Below are 22,803 nucleotides of genomic sequence, written 5' to 3' on the forward strand. Positions count from 1 at the left end.
TGTAAATTATGTTCAAGTAGCCGAATACAACCATTTCCACTCAATGATCGGTTCAGTTGAACAGAGGACCCAGTCCATTCCATGTAAACACAGCTCACATCATTATGGAGCAACCATCGTCTTGCACAATGCCTTGTCGACAACTTGGTTCCATGGCTTCGTGGGGCCTGCGCCACACTCGAACACTGCAATCGACAATTCTACGCAAGCGCCACTGCTCTTGGCCGTTAACAGAAGGCCGTCGGTCGCTGCGTTATCCTTGGTGAGGAATAATGCCTGAAACTTGGTGTTCTCGGTACACCCTTCACTCTATGAGTCTCGGAATGCTGAAGTCCCTAACGATTTCCAAAATGAAATGTCCCATGCGTCTAACTCAAACTACCATCCTGCATTCCAAGCCTGTTAATTCCCGTCCTGTGGCCACAACCACGTCAGAAACCTTTTCACACGAATCACCTGGGTAGAAACGACAGCTTCCCCAATGCACCACACTTTTAAACCTTGTATGCGCGATTGTAACGCCATCTGGGTATGTGCATATCGCTACCCCGTGACTTGTAACCATAGTGTACAATCACAGTCTGGGACCTTGTAATTTTTAGCCACAGAAGACGCACCACGCCTCACATTCCCCAAAGCACCATCCACGGCAAGTACCGCCCTCACAATGTCTCCAAATGTCGTGAATCATCCAGCAAATATTATCTGACCAAGAGCTTCTTCCTTCCATCCACTGGCTACCCTCATTGTCTCCAGTATAAACATTCTTTACTGCAACACAAAGTTTCACCTACAGACCTAAACACCAAGTTGCTTGATGGTTTGCAGCAAAACCTCTTTCCACAATTATCAGTGTCTTCTGACTCTGGTAACCATTACACTCCCAAGCCATGATAGACCCACACACATGCCGCGGCAGCCTGCACACGCCGTTCCTACACTCGGCTGATGCGTACCTTCACTTCATGGCAGGTGGTGTGTTACATCCTTCGCTTCTGATTGTCAAAGCAGCGTAAGATTTCAAATATGTGAGCGAATTGTCATCCAATGATAAATTAGAACCTTTTTGTGATAAGACCATGTAAATTTGCCTACAAGTAAATGTTCACAAGGTACGTCAACACAATGGCGTTACAGAGATTACACATCTCGATTCATTAAACAGGAAAACACGATTAGAAAAATCTTACAACTTCGTAACTTTGGACTTCGAGTACGTTTACTTGAGGTTTTAGGGAGCGAGCAAACAGGAATACGAAAGGCTCAGTTTCGTAATAAGACCTAATTGTCACTACTGACGCAGTAATAACACCTTTAAGTGGAAGGCAAATACGTAGTTTCTTAAGAGATATGCAACCCACACCACTGCCATGTATATTGCGCAAGCTGATCCGGTCAGTCTGTTCTGCGTAGTGTTCTGGAGATGTAACCATCAACTTAGTTCATCTTGTTCATTGCGACACTACAACGCAAAGCAGGTTTTGTTCTGTGGCAAAATTAATTTCATTAGCACGACAGCAAACATTAGGCTGCCATGTGGTAGTACGGTGGCGGCAGCCACACAAGCATAATATTCGTTCACTTTTCAACTGGGCCAGAAACTTCGTTCCGACCAAACAGAACTGATGTCTGACATTAAAATAAACTTAGTGGAAGATTTTCAGAAACCATTAAAAATAGTGACACTATTGGAAGAGGATCTGTTATCATTAGATACTGAAGACTTGACTAATGAAACTGCTATAAAACGGGAAATACATCATAACTGATGAGAGAAATGCGATAAAATGTATTCTACGTCGTTAGAAAGAGCTCTAGGAATGAAGTGATATATTCCGCCAGCTTTTCAGTAGAATTCTACGCAAAATATCAGAAATGTCTGAATAAACAGTCAAGTCCGATGTGAAACGATATGCTAAAAACTGGTGCTACCTCACCTGAAGTGAAAGGAGTTTTAGTTAAGACAGCCGTATAGGTGGAAACAAGTTTATTGAAAAACAAACTGCTAACCTCGTACAAACAGATAGAAAAGCAGTATATATAAAACCAAAGTATTAAGAAATACGAAACCGATCATAACAACTGCAATCCACTAATCACCTTAAATACGTTACCTCTGTGACATTGATTAATTCGTCTGGAGAGTGCAGCAAACAAGCAAACTGTATGGATTAAAATTCTGCCCTTGACCAAACTGTAATCGTTGTAATTTTATAACGATTGTTCTACCATGTTCCTTGGCGATGGACAAGGCAGAAAGAAGTATTCATTAGTCCACCAAACAATCCGAATCCAAGAAGAAAACTGAAATCAGTATAAAAGATTACCTGTATAATTTGACAACAAACACTATAAAACTGCTATAAATCAGGAAGTACAAAAACAATTCTGTGATTCTTTAGTAGCAATCTTACCATATTATGCCTTGCTACAGAACAACGTAGTAAACGATATTTTTATTCCTTTTATTACGTATCAGAGTTTAACTATAATTAGAACAGTCACAGCAACTGCAAATAGAACTCGCCAGTCCCCAAGCTGAAATTTACGAAAGTTAGTCCGGATAGTGTACAACAGAATCTAGTGAAAGAAAGTATAAGAATACAAGACTATTATAACTCAATACCTTTGCTGTCATCTGCCTTATCTGTCGCGAAATATGTGCTTTTCTGTTTAACTATAGTTCCTTAGTATGCATAATTATTTCTGTGCAATATGTCGTATATCCCAAGTTTTAAGACCTTACTATGTACCTCGATTTCAGTCTTACGTAACTTATTATTCGCCTATAAACAAGTAGACTGAGTTTACGTATTTACTGTGAATAATAATTGTATTCTGTTGTATACGACATTTTGTCATCTGATTAGAAAAACAGAAAAGTATGCTGGAACACATTAGCAGGGCGATACTGCTCAGTTCAAATCACACTCTATGTGAATTTTTCATCTTATTGAAAGCCAATTATTATTAAAATACACTGACGGAAAAAATCGCACCACTAAAAAATAATTAGAGTAATGAAATTTCGGGAATACGAGTACATTTATATAGGTAATGTATTTAAGCGATTAAGACTGGAAGATCACTGGTTAATGTAAGTGTGAGTTAAGCCACTGCAAATGTGAAATGCTCGTACATTAATAACCCGACGAACCGACAGAATTTTGAATGCAAATTTGCGCACGTGATGCATTGTGTTAGACAGGTGCCGGGTGTCAATTTTTGGGACGGAGTTCGAAGTCTGTTGCTCATGGTTGGTCGATAGAGGGACGGTTAATGTTGTTTGTCGATGACACTGGAGTTATCATCTGATGATGTCCCATATGTGCTGGAATGGAGACAGATATGATGATCTAGTAGGCCAAGGCAACACAACACTCTGTAGAGCATGTGGGACTACAACAGCGGTATGTGGACGAGCTTATTCTTTTGGAAAACACCCATAGAGTGTTGTTCATGAATGGCAGCGCAACAGGTCGAATCATCAGATTGCCGCATGTGTTTTCGGACAGTGTGCGTAGGATAACCACGAGAGTTCTTCTGCTGTCATACGAAATCCCACCCCAGACCATAACTCCAGCTGCAGTCGGTCCGGTGTGTCTAGCATGCAAACAGGTTGGTTGCAGGCCCTCAATTGGGCCCAACATGGCCATCACTGGCAATGAGGCTGAATCAGCTTCAATTAGTAAACAAAATGGTTCAAATGCCTCTGAGAACTATGGGATTTAACATCTGAGGTCATCAGCCCCTAGAACTTAGAACTACTTAAACCTAACTAACCTAAGGACACCACACACGTCCATGCCTGAGGCAGGATTCGAACCTGCGACCGTAGCGGTCGCGTAGTTCTAGACTGGAGCGCCTAGAATCTCACGGCCACAGTGTCCGGCAATTAGCAAACACAAGAGCCCTCCACCCTGCCCTTTCATGAACTGACAATATATATGTTATGTTGGAAGAAGAGCCAACACCGTGTTACGAATGGAGGCCGAAATGCACGAGTTTTAGCTCACGCAGGCTGGTGTGAGGAGGGAAGAACTATACTGACGTGAGGTCTGGAAAATGACAAGTAATTAGAATTCATAAAGCGGACGTAGTTAGTTTGATACTTAACTTTAACCCATTAATGATGAACGTCGCTCTTGACGGTACATGATTCACAACATTATCTGTTCATAATACATTCTTGATGAATATGGCGCCTTGCTAGGTCGTAGCAAATGACGTAGCTGAAGACTATGCTAAACTGTCGTCTCGGCAAATGAGAGCGTATGTAGACAGTTAACCATCGCTAGCAAAGTCGGCTGTACAACTCGGGCGAGTGCTAGGGAGTTTCTCTATACTAGACCTGCCGTGTGGTGGCGCTCGGTCTGCAATCACTGATAATGGCGACACGCGGGTCCGACGTATACTAACGGACCGCGGCCGATTTAAAGGCTACCACCTAGCAAGTGTGGTGTCTGGCGGTGACACCACAATATACTCCTGACCACCGCTGTCAGCAATCATGTACAGTGGCTACAGTGTTGTCAAATCTTTCTGCAGTATTGCAGGAGGAACATCCAGCTTCTTGTAGCTCTATTATACCACCCCATTCAAACTCAGTGACATGTTTATAATGGCGCCTTTGTCGCCTTAAATGTATTCTTGACTAACAAAAACTCACCACGTCCATGTTCAAAAGTAACTAACGCTCACAAACGTTACAGTGCGTATATAAAGCAAATCTGATTTTCCACTAGCGTCACTCTTAGGTGACGGGCTCGAAATTTGAATAGACATCACCTTTCAGATGTAGAAACACGCCTACCAACTTTTGTTTATATCGTATGACTCCTTCTTGGCTTTGTGACTTTCTTTCTGTCAGTGTATTTGGGGTTCTAAGGTCTGAAGTCAGCTAATTCCCTTCCCTCTCGCAAGCAAAGACGCGATCACAGATAACATTCCGACGAGGCGTACCTGAGATTTGGCTATGGGGACACGTCATTGTGAGTGGAACCAGGAAAAGTGGATGTAGTGCCGTGTTAACAGATAAATCCAGGTTTAGCTATGTGAAAAATGCCCGAAACGATAATGCCGATCTTCTCGTCTTAACCAACATCACGTTAAGTACACAAACAGCAGTAACTGCATTTTCCTGTGGCACTGTAGCAGCTTTGGTTGATACAGATGTTATCCTACATTGTCATGTACATTCTGTTGATGGTGCATATCGTAAGCCTCCTCCAGTAAAGTTATTAAAAGTTTGTTTTGATTAGCGTGCTGTCGTAACTTTGGCATTGGATTGCATTTTAAGGACAGCACTGGGGGACAGACTTGCACCCAAGGTACAAGCACCACAAATATGAACATTTCTAACTGTATGCCGAGTGACACGTGCCCTATGCAACTCCTACACTTCCTGAACATCATTCCTTACAAATAAAAATCACGAGGAGATCTGTTCAAGTTAGTCACAGTTTAAATGAACATTAAACATACTGTGCTGTAATTACGAAGGAAAATGCCTGTGAGTTACCTACCTCTCATTCATCTCACAGTTCCACTCACACGAATGAAATAGCCATTGCTCTGAAGTTCGATACGCTCGCCATAATAACGAATATTCGTTCAAGAAATCAAATTACTCTAATCCATGATTGTTACACTTCCGCGTCCTTCTCCGCACTTCATGCTAGCGTCCGAACCGCTTGGTAGCCTGACCCAAGCTAGATTGACTAAATATTATTTCTTGTCCCAATTTGTGTATGACTGATGTTAATCAACAAATATTAATGTTCTCACAAAACTTTGTCAGTTTTGTATGGACGTCATCATGAATCCACTCTACCTTCTTTTCTAAGGAGTGGTGTGTATTTTGTTTTGATTAGTTGCTCTACTCGATTTCAACAAGTTGAAATACTAAGTCGCTGTATGTACTATTATTTGTATCGTTTTTTGTAATTTTTACTAGCCGCTCCGATGATGGACTTTGCCCAAAAAGCGTCAGAACAGTAAATGATTTACTAACATCTAGGACTCCTTCATTTCAGCAGGTTACCAGCATTTTATATTGATTGTGATTATGGCTTCATATTTCCATCAGGTCTTTAAGTCTTATCTACGGAAACTACAGAGCTAAACAGACAAGGCAATGATAGTTGATACAAGCAATAGGCATCCGGAAGTGAAATAGTATTCTAACACCGTAATCTGACAGTGGGTGCAGCTACTCGATCTTGAAACTGCACTTTCACATCAGTTGCTGACGGAGTGGATTTCCAGCATAGATGACTTGGCCTAAATGGAATAGTATGCTCTGTTCTACAAACATATCCTTGAATGCTGTTGCAACTGCGCTGATGACTTGAAGAGTTTTAAGTGACGTAAACATGTGAAATCGTCCAACCCTCTTCACTTCAGAAATACTCGTAATATTGACGAAATTTGTGCGCATTTGGTATTAACACTGGTACAATGCATACAACTACTGAAATGCTTCTTTTTCATTGCGATAAATATTTCGTTTTAAACAGTTAAAACATCATCACTGGCATATTTTTCGCCCACTAAGTGCTTTTAAACCTATCAATATCAACACATTTTTGATAACATATATTACCAATGTGGGGGTCCCTTAAGACTTTCTGCAGAGGTACTGATATGTAAGTAGGGTGATGAAACTGAAAATAGTGAATATGACATTCACTGTGAAAAGTCACATCTACTACCACCTCAATGAGCCTTTGATTTTTAATTAACTTTAAGTGAAAAAATTTAAAACAGTTATAGAACCTGCTACAAGAAGTTACTAGAAAAAGTTTTTTTTTTAAATATTAAAATATAAAGTATGCGGCTACTTTAAAATGTTTATAAAAGGTGGGCATAGAGCACACCTCGCCCTCCTCCCTCTTTCTATTGCTAGGGTTAATGTGGACGTGATGTCTCGGTGCACATTTCATTAAAGTTTTTGCCAATGGCAATGCTGTTTTGAATAAAAATGAAACAGTGGAACCACAAACGATGATCAACGAAACACAGTAAACCTCATAACGTCTCTACAGGCAAAGGCACGTTTAAGAACTTTCAACATGCTGGAATAATTGTAGGTATGCGCTGCAACTGTTCGTTTTCACATTTTTGACATGGTATTTGCGTTTTCGGAAATAGCATTTTTGATTGTTACCATGATTTGAAAATGAGTCCCGGCCCGAAAATAATCATCGCGTAAATAAAAAAGTAAAATTTGCAACTTCTGCTGGTTTTTCGTTGCACTGAAAGCCATGTTTCTTTGTTCGCTAATATCGCAGACTTCCTGCAACCATGATGCAGAAGGGATCAAAAGGAATTGTTATGACGTGGTTGTGTGAGGTGGTTGTGTGTTTATAGTTTGAATAAATGAATGCATTTCTGGGTGTATGCATGATTATTAATCAGCAACACTGGTTTTATATACGTGTGTCAACTAAACACATCAAAAAAGTTTTACATCACCTCGGTTCCGAGAGTTCCGGAATCTGTGCGTAAAATTGGAATAGAGATCAACATAAACATCGTTTCCGCCCTTTTCATTCCTCATGAAAACCACACATTGTATTTTATACCACCGTACAACGAGACCTTCAGAGGTGGTGATCCAGATTTCTGTACACACCGACACCTCTGATTCCCAGTAGCACGTCCTCTTGCATTGATACATGCCTGTATTCGTGATGGCATACTATCCACAAGTTCATCAAGGCACTGTTGGTCCAGTCTGTCCCAATCCTCAACGGCGATTCGGCGTAGACCCCTCAGAGTGGTTGGTGGGTCAAGTCGTCCATTAACAGCCCTTTTAAACCTATCCCAGGCATGTTCCATAGGGTTCATTTAGAGAACATGCTGTCCATAGTAGTCGAGCGATGTATTTATCCTGAAGGAAGTCATTATAACATGTACACGATGGGGGCGCGAACTGTCGTCCATGAAGACGAATGCCTCGCCAATATGCTCCCGATATCGTTGCACAGTCGGTTGGAGGACAGCATTTACGTATCGTACAGCCGTTACGGCGCCTTCCACGACCACCAACGGCGGATGTCGGCCACACATAATGCCACCCCAAAACATCAGGGAACCTCCACCTTGCTACACTCGCTGGACAGTGTGTCTAAGGCGTTCAGCCTGACCGGGTTGCCTCCAAACACGTCTCCGATGATTGTCTGATTGAAGCCATATGCGACACTTATCGCTGAAGAGAAGGTGATGCCAAGCCTGAACGGTCCATTCGGCATGTTGATGGGCCCATCTGTACCGCGCTTCATGGAATCGTGGTTGCAAAGATGGACCTCGCAATGGACGTCAGGAGTGAAGCTGCGCATCATGCAGCATATTGCGGACAATTTCAGTCGTAACACGACGTCCTGTCCAGCTCGAAAAGCATTATTCAACATGGTGGCGTTGCTGTCAGGGTTCCTCCGAGCCGTAATCATTAGGTACCGATCATCCACTGCAGTAGAAGCCCTTGGGTGGCCTGAGCGAGGCCGGTCATAGACATTTCCTGTCTCTCTGTATCTTCTCCATGTCCGAACAACATCGCTTTGGTTCACTCCGAGACGCCTGGACACTTCCATATTTGAGAGCCCTTCCTAGCACAAAGTAAAAATGCGGACGCGATCGAACCACGGTATTGACCGTCTAGGCATGGTTGAACAACAGACAACACGAGTCGTGTACCTCTTTCCTGGTGGAATGAGTGTGACTAATGGGATGTCGGACCCCCTCTGTCTAGTAGGCGCTGCTCATGCATGGTTGTTTACATCTTTCAGTGGGTTTAGTGACATCTCAGAATAGTAAAATGGAAGGTGTCTGTGATATAATATCCGCAGTGAACGTATATCTCCAGAAGTTCTGGGATCCGGGATGATGCAAAAAATCTTTAGATTTGTGTATATTTCACGTAAGAAAATTACGTTTAATTAATTTTCTTGATGCTTGTTCTTGCATGTTTGAGTAAGGTGCAGAACGAGTACATGAGTACAGCTCTATAGCTTTTGAGTGAGAGAGTGAATTTAATTTCATTATATTTAGCTCTGAATTAATCGATTTTGACTAATGCACTTAAGTTCATTAAATGTAACATAATGACTGATTAATGGTCCTTTGCATTATTTAAGTTTAAGTTGAGCATCGCATTGGGTTATAACATAAGAGTGTACTTGATTACAACAGTGCACTTCAAATGTTGGCAGCTTGTTTTGGACCTGCGATCTGCTTCCTGGCGCTGACCTTCATCGACTGCGACGTGCCAGCCATCATCACGCTGTTCGTCTTCACCATGGTATTCCGCTGTGCCATTTACGGCGGTTCCTACCTCAACCACATCTACCTGTTCCCTCGCGCCTATGGAAGCGCGGCTGGTCTTTATCTCACTCTGGGAAACTCCACAGGGATCATCACTCCGATTGTCACCAGCGCTTTTGTTTCGGGCCGGGTAAGTACTTACAAACTGCCTGGTACTGAAAAGACAGGTAGACAAGAAACCGACCTAATAAAAACGTGTTAAATAACATTTCAACGATCGCTACTTCCACATGTCACTTATGCTTTTATAGACAGAGTCACATTTAACATAGTGTTGTTTCCACTGAGCTCTACAATACAACAATGGAGAACTCTGGGTTGTGTGCGTAGCACATCATGATGCCTGTGAATTCCACTCGTTCGCATCGGCCGGCGTGTCGTCGACAGGCAAAAAAAAGTCACTATCGGTCTGTACGCGATTAAGAACTATTTATTTATTTCTGGCTGTAGCCTTACTGTATCGGCGTCTGAAAAAATGGTTCAAAGGGCTCTGAGCACTATGGGACTTAACATCTGTGGTCAACAGTCCCCTAGAACTTAGAACTACTTAAACCTAACTAACCTAAGGATATCACACACATCCATTCCCGAGGCAGGATTCGAACCTGCGACCGTAGCAGTCGCGCGGTTCCGGACTGCGCGCCTAGAACTGCTAGACCACCGTGGCCGGCTCGGCGTCTGAGGCAGGGAACTAGCAGATTAGTAAAATATTGCAACACTTCACCAGAAGATGGTCACATAATCGAAATAATTCCTACCTTCACATAAGCTACAAAATTTTACAATCTCTTATATGGGTTTGTTGCTCCAAATGATAACAGAAAACTTAGTGATCCAGAAATATTTCGAGTGAGTCGTATGCCTACTGGGCATCTACAGAAAATTGACAAGTATTTGGAACACTACACCCCAAATCCGAAGTTTGTTACCTTACTCATATGTGTGTTCAAGTTGTCTACACGTAGTATTCAGACATGGCGATGATCTTCCTCAAAACTCAGTATTAAATGTTATGCTGAAGAAATTTACTGCTTCATTTGCAATTCGGTACGTGTTTCTGTGACGTAGACAGCATAAATGCTGGTAAGCATTAAATCATTTCATATATGAATAATGTAAAAACGTATTTTGTCTTAGATTCAGAATTAAGGTGAAATCGACAATTTAATATCACTATTTCCGTGGTTCATTCATAATTTTTATCATCGGCAGAGGTACGTCTGAGCTTCGTTTAATAGGTGTCTGGATTGTTCATCGCCCTTTATTATAAGATGTAAACATACACTACACTGAGGAGAAAAACTCATAGGATGCCTCCTAATATCCTGCCGGTCCTCTTCTTGATCGGCGTAGTGCGGAAACTCTATTTGGCATGGACTCAACAAGTTGTCGGAAGTCCCCTTTAGAAATATTGAGCCGTGCTGCCCGTACAGCTGTCCATTGTTGCGAAAGTGTTGCTGGTCCTGGATTTTGTGCATGTGTTCCCCTTCACTATGCCCCATAAATTTCCCAAAGGCTCCATTTCGGGCAATCTGGATGAGTAATCATTCGCTCTAACTTTCCAGAATGTTCATCAAACCAATCGCCGACAGCTGTGGACCGATGACGTAAACACAGCCCATACATTATGGAGGCACCACTCCAGTGCCTTGTTGATAATTTCGGTCTATGGCTCCGCGAGGCCTGTGCCACACTCGATGCCTACTATCGATAATGTCGCAGCAATTTCCTAAGGGACACGTTCATTGTACGTCCAGTATTGGTTTCTGCGACTGTTTCACGCAATGTTCCTCTTCTGTTAGCACTGACAGCTGCACGCAAACGCCGCTGCTCTCGTTCGTTAAGTGATGACCGTTGAACATTGCGTCCTCCGGGGTCAGAGGTATTTGGTTTACTCAGCACACTTTTGACGCTGTGGATCTCGGAATATTTAATTCCGTAACGATTTTCGAAATAGAATGTCCCATGCGTCTAACTCTAACACTTTCCCGTCGTGCGTTCATAATCAAGTCGAAAACTTTGTCACTTGAATCACTTGAGTAAAAGTGACATCTCCACGAATTCATTGCCGTTTCATACCTTGTGTATGCGATACACACCTGTGTATGTGTATATCACTGGCCTATGACCTTCTGTCACCTCGGTATATTTAAAACTTTGGATAGTACAGTACATATTTTATAAGTTCCTGCTGCATTTCATCACGCTGTTTTTCACGTCCGCAGAAAGTATAGATAAAGCTTAACTGAACAGTTTTCTGGCCAGTCTGATAGTTTTCGGATCTCCCTTGAGTTTTGAAATGATACAGCGAAACTGCACTAGTTTTTGAAGAATTTATTTTGTTCTCCAGAAATATGATCCACTGTATCTCATAGGGTCGTGTAACCGTAGAATCGGAAACTGCGTTCAAGCGACGCTTCGTGGCCGCCATGTTATCGTAGGCAAGAAACGAAATATGAGAATCTTCGGCCTGAACACTCAAGCAGCAGTTCGACATCGATTTGAGGTGGAAATCAATAGCTGTGTCGTGGCTTAAGTCGGCAGTGAGCACAAAGCAGTCAGTTCTGGTTGATATCAGTCAAGTTCTATTGCTTTAGCTAGTCCACGGCTTTCATTAAGTAACTTTATTTTTGTAGTAGGCCGTGACTAATCTCACCAGACACCTCACCAAAAATCTTCTTAGAGCAAGCGAATACCAGTAGCAGCTGATAACTGCTTTGAACTGCAGATCTATGTCAAGTTTTCAGTAATTCACGCAACATTATAAGGAAACGAAAATTCAGAGCTATCTTCGTGTTGTACCACACATGATAAAAAGTAATGCTCAAGCACTGAAAAATGAAAACCAGTTCGATAAACATGGAGTGAACAGCAATTGGAACGAGACCGTATGCACAGATTTAGTCTGTGTGACAAGTAACACTGTTATTGAACATTTTATCACAACAGATGAGTTACTGTTCCATAATGGATGTAATGATAGATTGTTTCTTGTTTCTCTATTTATTTTACTGCGCGTATGATCGCACTTGTACTGGCTTGTCACGTTCCCCTTCCACTTCTCCGCACTATATCTTTGCATGTCAGTCGTTTTCCAGTTCTGTCCTTGAAAACTAATTTTCCGTTACATTATTGCTTTTTTATTTGTGCTTTATATTTATTGGTTGGTTTGTGCTGTATTTGTGTGATGGTATACTGATAAAAGTTATTGCTTTATCTATATAGTCGTTATTTTTTATGACTATACTATCTGATTTATCTGATTTCATTTCTATTGCATTTTCTGTTAATAGTTCACTATTTTTTGGTAGAGTATTTTGTTAAGTAAATCTGTTTGTTGTAGATTTTCCTATATTTTATTTTTGTTTCTCTGACTTCTGCTACTTCTACTGTTAGCTTGTTTTGTTCATGTACAGGTAATTTTGCCATGTCAGTTGCTAGCTTTGTTGTAGGTAGAGTTGTTTTACAAATGTGCTGTAAAACTCTGATTTCAAGTTGTATTTTAGTCCTGTACTGAGTAAGTTTATTTTCTCATTTGCGAATTCTATATTGGTAAGAATTTTTACACACATGTAGAGCTTTACTGATGATACAATTTCAGTCGTTAGTTTCCGTTTATAGTGTTTGTCAAATGTCTTTTTACATGTTGTGCGTAGGTTTCGACTGATACGCCAAACATATCTATGTATGAACGTTGTAGCATAATTGAGTATGAATGGTATTACCCTTTTTTTTTTGACTGTAAATGTGCTACGTACAGTTGAGTTTTTCTTTATGATTTTCAATTCACACAAACAACAATAATATCAGGCAAGAATGAGGTCCCTATTTTTTTTGTTATCCGTGCATTTAAAATAATTCCTGCACTAAATAATACGTCGGACTGTCAGGAAGAAACTTTGGTATCAGATTAAAAGAACATACAAGAAACTTACATCTGAAAATACAAATTCTTAGCCGGCAGGGTGGCCGAGCGGTACTAGGCGCTACAGTCTGGAACCGCACGACCGCTACGGCCGCAGGTTCGAATCCTGCTTCGGACATGGATGTGTGTGATGTCCGTAGGTTAGTTAGGTTTAAGTAGTTCTAAGTTCTAGGGGACTGATGACCTCAGCTGTTAAGTCTCATAGTGCTCAGAGCCATTCTTTTGAACAAATTCTTAAGACAGAAAAAAATCGACAATTCTTCGCAAAATTCTACATAAAGTACCTAAAGGTCATACTTTGAACATCTTAGAAGAACTGGAAATTTACACACATACGAAAAAATATCCGAACGACATGCTTAAGGAACATATAGATCTGAAACATATAACCTACTTAGAAAACTTTTTTGAAATAATAGAAAAAGAATATGAACAAAAATTACACAACAAATAATAAACAATTGATAATCTTAAGCTTTGCATAACTTCACATTTGCGGTATCTGAAACGCAAAGACCGTTCCTGAATTTCTTCCATATAATTACTCTGTAATTATAAAGCACCCTGTGAGTGAAAACGGTCAAACAACATTCAAAAAGGACTATATAAAATCACTAAAACCTCTATACAAAAGAAACTGTGTGATATATAAAAACGACATGTTATTAAAATCACTCCAGTATGCATTACGGGTGTCATTGCACCTAGACTTAAGTACATTATGATGTAATGTTACATCGAAAATACATACAGGCAAGTGTACTATAACAACTGGAAACTAGCCTCATGTTTGCTACCGTGGGGGCATTAAATGATATCCAAGTCAGGGGGCAGAATCACGATGTTGCAAATCACACCCAAGCGGGTTTATACTGAATCTGCACACGATATGTAACGCAGTCTTATGACGGCCTGATATAAATCCTACGTGGGATGGCTAGCATCTCTCATAATTTATTTATTAAATTAATTGATGAAAGTTCCCACTCCGAAAATGATTATGGGAAAGTATTCTGGTGAGTATGACTGTTGGTAGATAAATGTTGTCCTGACAGTTTACAATTAAATTTACTTTATTTGAATGGAAGACAAAATTGATCAAGAATTTCTACAAGTAACAAACATGTATGTTAAATTAAACCAAACATGCAAATAGTCCTCACTTGATAGACGTGATCGAAATAACTTAATACAAACGACACTACCAGAAATCTAGTGTGCTTTTCCCCTATGAGAAAAGTGGTCAAAGGGAACAGTTAGAATGTTAATGTCGATAAACAAGTGGGTAATCGGATGCAGTACCACGAAATCACCTGAGGAGGCTAAGTGTTCTACAGGTTCTACCGCTAAGAAACCTCATTTCGAACTTTGGGCGGCCTAAAAATCAACTGAAATCTTACAGACCGGAGCTGCGTATGTTGCCGGCAGTACGGCACAAGGCGGCGTGCTGATGCTGGCTCTACCATCTGCTGACGGGCCCTACCTCGGAGACCGCGGAAGAATGAGGGCAGCAAAGAACTTAGCGTTTTTCCATGTGTCTGGGAAAGTTTAAACTGCGAATTATATCACTTTTTCCGTGTGTCTCGACAATTAACACTGCGAATTGAATTACTCTAGAACGAGGGTGGCAAAGTTTGCGACCTACTACTGCGGCCGACAGGAACGAGCTCTCAACTCTCTTGGGCCCCGCGTCCAGAGAGAGACCGCTCCGCTGTGCCAGATCTCGGCCAGTCATCGCGAACAAACAAAGCTTTCGTCAACTATGGCCTTACAAGAAATTCGTCGAGACTCCCATTACCGTACTCCGTCAACCCGTAGGCATCAATACTGTTCCTTCCTGCCAATTCCCGGCGGTGACTGTAAACGTGTGATCAGCCGTGTAGCCTATCACAGCCTCTGCAAGGTCTTTGTGCAGATATCTTCCTGGTGACAGGCACCAACACAATGTGATGATTTGGGCGCAGCGTGGGGCGCTGTTCTGTCGGTTATCCCATGGAGCTCAGCGATTATTTCCCTGAAACATACCAAACAACAGCACAGTTGTGGCGCGAAGCTGGCACATCCCTGCTCAGTACATGAGGCTTTCGCGAGAAAACTGCCCCCCAGTCATTGTAGAAACACCAGCATCTGTCGCCTTGGCAACTGAGACCCGAAAATTTAGAAATGCAAGAAAGGCTGGTTTGTTGGTCCTTAATAAGTGTCTGAAGAGATGTGAGGACTTGCCGCCTTGCACTATTATAGCTCTCAACATGAACATTTGAATATGACGGTTCCGCCGAAACGAAAGAGAAAGCTTCCAGCCAAGAATCGGGTCTCTGTCCGCAGTTCCCAGTGAGTGGATAACCCCCCACCTCGGGCTATTGTGAGTGGCTGGCCACCTCACAGAGCAAAAGTTCCCGCTCGTCTCCTGATGAAATGAGCAGAATAATGAAATGCATGCATCTTACTCCCAATTATGTACCTGCCAGTACATAGCATTCGATTACCTACTTTGCTTGACAGTGTAATACTGCAGTGAAATGGCATTAATTTGCTTGTATGCAGATTAATATTTTAGAAATGCAAGACAGGTTGGTTTGACGGCCCTTGATAACTGTATGAGGAGGCCAAACATGACCATTTGAAAATGACAGATCTGCCGAAACGGAGTATTTCTGAATCAGTATAATCAAGATCAGTCAAATAAAACAATCTGCAGCTAACCTTGTACCACCTGAAAGAGAAAAATTGACATCGTGTACGCTGCGGGCCCAGATAACAAGTTGTTATGTGTAAAATCAAGAGAAACTACGGGGGACATTGTGCTTTTCTTACGCCTAAAAATCAAAGTGATGAAACCCATACAGCATACGTTATTATACACTGTATCTTAGTACAAAATCATACCACATTACATACACATAAAAGTGAATGCAAGATCTAATCTGGTGGAATGCCTAAGAAATGTTGATTCAACAATTTGAATGAAACAGCAGATGATGAGCAACTAAATCATAAGGAAAAACTCAACCAAGAACTGCATGTAGCACATCTACAACTAAGCAAAAGTTTAACTCTAATTTTGTTACCCATGTCACATTATTTACTGTTCCAGACCTTTCCTTGACAATTCTCGCTATTATACACTCTTTTCTTTAAGTGCCTGTTGCTTTGAATGATACTTGTTCTGTTTAACTGCAGCAGTTATCTTATGCAATTGCGATTAGGCAGTTGCGATTAGCACATTTATCTTAAATATCTTGTTTGATCGAGAGGCATTAAAGAGCACTTGTTTTGGAATTCTGTTACAGGAAACAGTGCAGCAGTGGAAGTACGTCTTCTACGTGGCGATGACAATTTCATTTATACCGTATTTCGTGTTCCTCATTTTTGGTTCTGTTGACAATCACGAAATTAAATGGGAAGAGCGCAGAGAGAAGAAGAGGAAACAGAATACGGGCCCATAAACATGATCCCGAATTATGCTGACGCTGTGTACTTCAAACGAGGTAGCAAAACGCCGCCGAAACCTGTATGAAAATAGTCGTCTTCTGTCCAGATGCATTTATTAGGAGGAATACAGTAACGTCAAAAGGACGTCGTCGTCGCTGAGTGACTGAATATTAATCAGTACACGTGAAAAGCAACAATTCTTATCAGTCTTTGCCATTAATAATATTTTTGTAACAGTTACGGTTCTGTAAATTAGTGCTTTGTTTCTGCAAAAGTTAGCAGCGATGTGAGCAGATCGAGATGAATGTATCGAGCAGTGACAGAAGAGCACGCTTAAAAATGTACTGCTCTGGTACTGGCACATCCGTACTTCCGACATATTCCCTAATACTAGAGTAAATGCTCGTTAATTGTTGTTAAAAATCTAGTATTATGTTCTTTTAGTATAATTGTAAGAAAAGCTATGAGAATCTCTTCTGCTTTGCAAATATCGTAGCTGAGCCAGTCTCTTTAAAATTCGATTACCACTGTTCCTTCTCGACTGGGATACGATACTGTAAAAACTGATAAATAAGGACGAAGCACTCGTAAAATTATGCTATCATTCATAATCGGAGTTATAAGTCTTTCACTACATAAAATGAAATTACCTACGCCAATATGCTAACGCAGAAAAATGGGTTACTCTTGCGTTTATTGTTCTGAATTACCTTATTCAGAATTAGTGAGATATTTTTGTGAGCTCTACAATACTCCCTTTTCTTTGATGTTCAGTGGTGTAACTAAAGAAGCAATCAAAAAGTTTCCGTTCGAAGGCCGTATAGCTCAGAAATGGTATGCCAATCAGGCAAAACCGCCGTGAACCCTGAGGTGATCATGCACCAGGTTGAAGATAACAGTTTGGTTAAGCCCTTGTCCTCCTACTGCGTGAAGTAGTCCTAAACTTCCTGCTGCATATCATCGTCCGACAGGAACCGCCAACCCTTCAATGTCTTTTTTAAGGGACAGAAGGCGCGATAATCGCATGGAAAGCGATCAGGACTCTATGGCCGGTGATAGAGTGCCTCCCACTTGACTGTTTCTGTGTTACGACACTGCGATGTGGAGATGTGTGTTATCGTAACGCAACAGCAGCTCTTGTCGCCGTTTTTCCCGGTCATTTTGCCTTAATTGTAAGCCGTAATTTCTCCAGCGTTGCGCAGTACCATTCCCTAAAGTTGGAGACACCAAGTTCCTTGAAATCGATAAGCAATCCTAGATCGAATGACGACGAGCACGGAACTTGGCGCATCATTCCACAAGGGTGTTTTCCGACAGACATGCTGTCCGAGGCACATTCTTCATTCTCCGATGGATGTCTACCAGTGTTTGTCCTTCGGAAGCCAAGAAAAGAACAACTTCCCGTCGGTCCTGTCTGTACGCATTTACTAATAACGTCGCCATAGTTCACGTTTCCACGTTTATTGCACGCATGTCGGAAAGTCACGAACGCCACACTACTCCATTGCCTACATGTCAAGGGGTATTTAAAGGCATCGGAGTCGCGCTACGTTGCGTATACGCTGCACCAACGCCCTCAAACGGAAACTTTTTGATCGCCCCTTTCATATCGTAAAAGAAATATACGTAGCATTACATAAATTTCAGACCTGTGAACACTAATTCTTCCAGGATTTGAGCTCTACGCCCTAGGTTTAACAAAAACAGTCGCTTAACAGACGTTGCATCGCGTTCAATGAACCAACCGTACGAATATCTGACAAAATCCACAAATGTGTGAAAGAAGGTTGGTTACATCTATCAGCTAATTAAATGATTTCATTGATTTTCAACACTTCAGTACACAAGTTTTTAGTTCAGAGCGAATGTCAAAAGCTTTAAGGAAGTCTTGATTTCGATTGCCTTTTTACTTGTACCTATAGGTACATGCCACTCAGGTTTCTCCCTTCTGTTTAATTTTGTGGCATTGAAAATGACGCCAGCAGGTTTAAAGAGGGCATAGTAATTGCCCATCCGCACTAGCGTAATACATTCCTTCTGCAATCCACAATTTTATTATGACTTTTGAGACTAAAAGTTTTTGTTGGCAAAGTAAGGAAATAAGCAAGAGTACATGTTAGTCAAAAAATACTTTTAGACTTCCAGTAACACTCAGATAAAAGCCATTAGATTGTTACCAGACATAAAATAAATTTAAATCTTGCAAATTGCCTATTTATGATTGTACAACATACTGTACTATAATTTAATTCAAATGTGAAAATTAATTAACATTTTTTAAATGTGTTTATCATTTCAGAAGTTAGCATTTCAGTATTTCTTCATAGTAACAATTGTATTTGCTTTCGCAGATTGACTGACTTGTGAGGTATAATATTTATTTCTTAGGTGTAAATAAAAGAGAACATCTAAAAATATGAAACTATCAGTATTGTTATCTTCACCAGAAAGGAAACATTTATTAAAAATTAAATTATTCAAACGTTCTTCATGGAAAATATCGCAAATGTAATATTGTATTTAAGATTACCACGCAAAGTGACTCTTTAATCATAAGTACACAATTTAGTCTTACAAACAGTAAAAATGTCTCAAAGACATAAATAATACCGCTCTAGTATCATTTATGAGTTTGTATGTGACAGTGATGTTTGTATAGTGAATAAACATGTTGCCAAAATTATGAAAATACATATTTTAACTCGTTGTAATTGTTGCATTATATTTTCTCCTCAATAAAAAGAGAAACGGGAATCCTTCTTAACCTAAGATGTTACTGAGGTCAAAAACAATATACTTTCACTTATAAGGGAGGAATTTATAGTGTTTGAAGTATAGAACAATTTCATTTGTTTCTTTGGGATTTGTTTCTCATCCCTATGTCACTTAAAGGAACAGGCTAACTTTCTTCTTTTTTAACTGATTCTGTTGAGAGTGTTACCGTTTTAGAGTTGTCAGTATCGTAAGTCGTCCTGTGTGCTACTAATGAGACGGCTGAGTAATGTCACGAACTTCATAATGTAACGGTCGCTCCCGTCTGATCTCTCGCACTTAATCTTTTTCCAAGATGATATATTTTACTGTTTCTCACCCGAGACATCGTCGCTCCTTCCACGTATATTCCCCTCCCCCCCCCCCCCCTCACAAACAATCAGACATCTATTCTAGAGGGGCGACAGCCTCCGATTACCGCACTCACCGGAATTACCGCACAAGCCATTCCAAGGGAAGAACACTGTCACCATGTCCGCCACGCCCAATGCACTGGAGAAGCAGCAACCCAAAAAACCAGTCTTCACACTTGGAAAAGTGTAGAACGGCAAGCCTGCAAATCAAAAGATAATCTGACTACCCTGCTTGCAAACTTGAGGATGACATATACATTAATTTAGCATATTAACTACTCGATGGGAATGAATGAAAACGCGGCAGCTTGTTGCCACAATTCCAACAATCGTGCACAGAAAGCTGGACGCCACATGGCGTGAGGTCAACGTGACTATAGCGCCCTATGGTGCTGGCCCCATAACGCGAGGGAGATGAAGGGGGAAAGGTAGTGTGTGTCAGTGAGTGGTTACGGTGCAATGTGGTGGTGTTCTTTGTAGCAACTTGGCCTGGAGACAACAAACGAAACTGGAAGCAAGACGAAGTGTAACGAGTGTAGCTCACGAGTTTAGTATTGCTCACAGAATTGTTTTACGTGCATGGGGAGCGTTCCGAATAACACACACTTCTGTTTGAAGGAGAGGTTGTGAACGTCCATGGTCACCTACAGCAGCCAGATGACCGCTACATTCAGCAACAGGCAAGAGGGGACCCATGTAAAATAGTGGGTGCAATTCCAGTCACATATAACAGAGCTACAAGGCACGCAATCTCACGCTCCACAGAGCCACGACGATTTCATGAGGGTGATCTCTCTGCCCAATGACCAGTATGTTGTGTTCCGTTGACACCCGTACGCCAGCAGCATCGTCTGTGATGGCAGAGGGAGCTTATGGTCTGCATCATGAACCATGGACCCTGCCATTGGTGGGGAGGCTTCCGTGCCTCAGCGATACAGATGACCGTGCCGTAGGCGCAACCACAACGGATGGGTACCTGTTGAGAGGCAAACAAACGTGTGGTTCCTGAAGAGGGGCAGCAGCCTTTTCAGTAGTTGCAAGGGCAACAGTCTTGAAAATTAACTGATCTGGCCCTGTAACAATAACCAAAATGGCCTTGCTGTGCTGGTACAGCGAACGGCTGAAAGCCAGGGGAAACAACAGCCGTAATTTTTCCCGAGGGCATGCAGCTTTACTCTATGGTTAAATGATGATGGCGTCCTCTAGGGTGAAACATTCCGGAGGTAAAATAGTCCCCCATTCGGATCTCCGGGTGGGGACTACTCAAGAGGACGTCGTTATCAGGAGAAAGAAAACTGGCGTTCTACAGATCGGAGCATTGAATGTCAGATTCCTTAATAGGGCAGGTAGGTTAGAAAATTTAAAAAGGGAAATGGATAGGTTAAAGTTAGATATAGTGGAAATTAGTGAAGTTCGGTGGCAGGAGGTACAAGACTTTTGGTCAGGTGAATACAGGGTTATAAATACAAAATAAAATAGGGGTAATGCAGGAGTAGGTTTAATAATGAATAAAAAAATAGGAGTGCGGGTAAGCTACTACAAACAGCATAGTTTACGCATTATTGTAGCCAAGATAGACACGAATCCCACGCCTACTACAGTAGTACAAGTTTATATGCCAACTAGCTCTGCAGATGATAAAGAAATTGATGAAATGTAAGATGAGATAAAATAAATTATTCATGTAGTGAAGGCAAACGAAAATTTAATAGTCATGGGTAACTGGAATTCGAGAGTAGGAAAAGGGAGAGGAGGGAACATAGTAGGTGAATATGGATTGGGAGTAAGAAATGAAAGAGGAAGCCGTTTGGTAGAATTTTGCACAGAGCATAACTTAATCATAGCTAACACTTGGTTCAAGAATCATGAAAGAAGGTTGTATACATGGAAGGTCCCTGGAGATATTACAAAATTTCAGATAGATTATATAATGGTAAGACAGAGGTTTGGGAACCAGGTTTTAAATTGTAAGACATTTCCAGGGGAAGATGTGGACTGACCACAATCTATTGGTTATGAACTGTAGATTAAAACTGAAGAAACTGCCTAAAGTTGGGAATTTAAGGAAATGGGAGCTGGATAAATTGAAAGATCCAGAGGTTGTAAAGAGTTTCATAGAGAGCATAAGGGACAATTGACAGCAACGGGGGAAAGAAGTACAGTAGAAGAAGAATGGGTAGCTCTGAGGGATGAAGTAGTAAAGGCAACAGAGGATCAAGTAGGTAAAAAGACGAAGGCTAATATAAATCCTTGGGTAACAGAAGAAATATTGAATTTAATTGATGAAAGGAGAAAACATAAAAATGCAGTAAATGAGGTAGGAAAAAAGGAATACAAACGTCTCAAAAATGAGATCGACAGGAAGTGCACAACGGCTAAGCAGAGATGGCTAGAGGACAAATAGGGGTAAGATAGATACTGCCTACAGGAAAATTAAAGAGACCCTTGGATAAAAGAGAACCACTTGTATGAATATCAATAGCTCAGATGGAAACCCAGTTCTAACCAAAGAAGGGAAAGCAGAAAGGTGGAAGGAGTATATAAAGGGTCTATACAAGGGCGATGTACTTGAGGACAATATTATGGAAATGGAAGAGAATGTAGATGAAGATGAAATGAGAGATACGATACTGCGTGAAGAGTTTGACAGAGCACTGAAAGACCTGAGCCGTAACACGATCCCTGGAGTAGACAACATCCCATTAGAACTACTGACGGCTTTGGGAAAGCCAGTCCTGACAAAACTCTACCATCTGGTGAGCAAGACATATGAGACAGTCGAGATACCCTCAGTCTTCAAGAAGAATCTCATAATTCGAATCCCAAAGAAAGCAGGTATTGACAGATGTGAAAATTAACGAACTATCAGGTTAATAAATCACAGCTGCAAAATACTAACACGAATTCTTTACAGACGAAAGGAAAAACTGGTAGAAGCCGACCTCGGGGAAGATCAGTTTGGATTCCGTAGAAATATTGGAACACGCGAGGCAATAC

At 41.2% G+C, this 22,803-nt stretch overlaps 1 protein-coding gene across 1 annotated transcript in view; it reads left to right on the top strand.

Moving 5' to 3' along the window:
* Positions 1–19,360, top strand: part of LOC126281642 (sialin-like) — a 29,895-nt gene extending 10,535 nt beyond the window's left edge. Inside the window, exons 3-4 of the mRNA XM_049980773.1 lie at positions 9,213–9,454; positions 16,540–19,360. Of these exons, the coding sequence (XP_049836730.1) occupies positions 9,213–9,454; positions 16,540–16,695 (398 nt within the window). The 3' untranslated portion in view covers positions 16,696–19,360. The remainder of the gene's footprint in view (positions 1–9,212; positions 9,455–16,539) is intronic.
* The last annotated feature ends 3,443 nt before the right edge of the window (positions 19,361–22,803 follow it).

Source organism: Schistocerca gregaria, chromosome 7 (genome assembly GCF_023897955.1).
Source record: "Schistocerca gregaria isolate iqSchGreg1 chromosome 7, iqSchGreg1.2, whole genome shotgun sequence".
In the NCBI taxonomy this organism is placed as follows: Eukaryota; Metazoa; Arthropoda; class Insecta; order Orthoptera; family Acrididae; genus Schistocerca; species Schistocerca gregaria.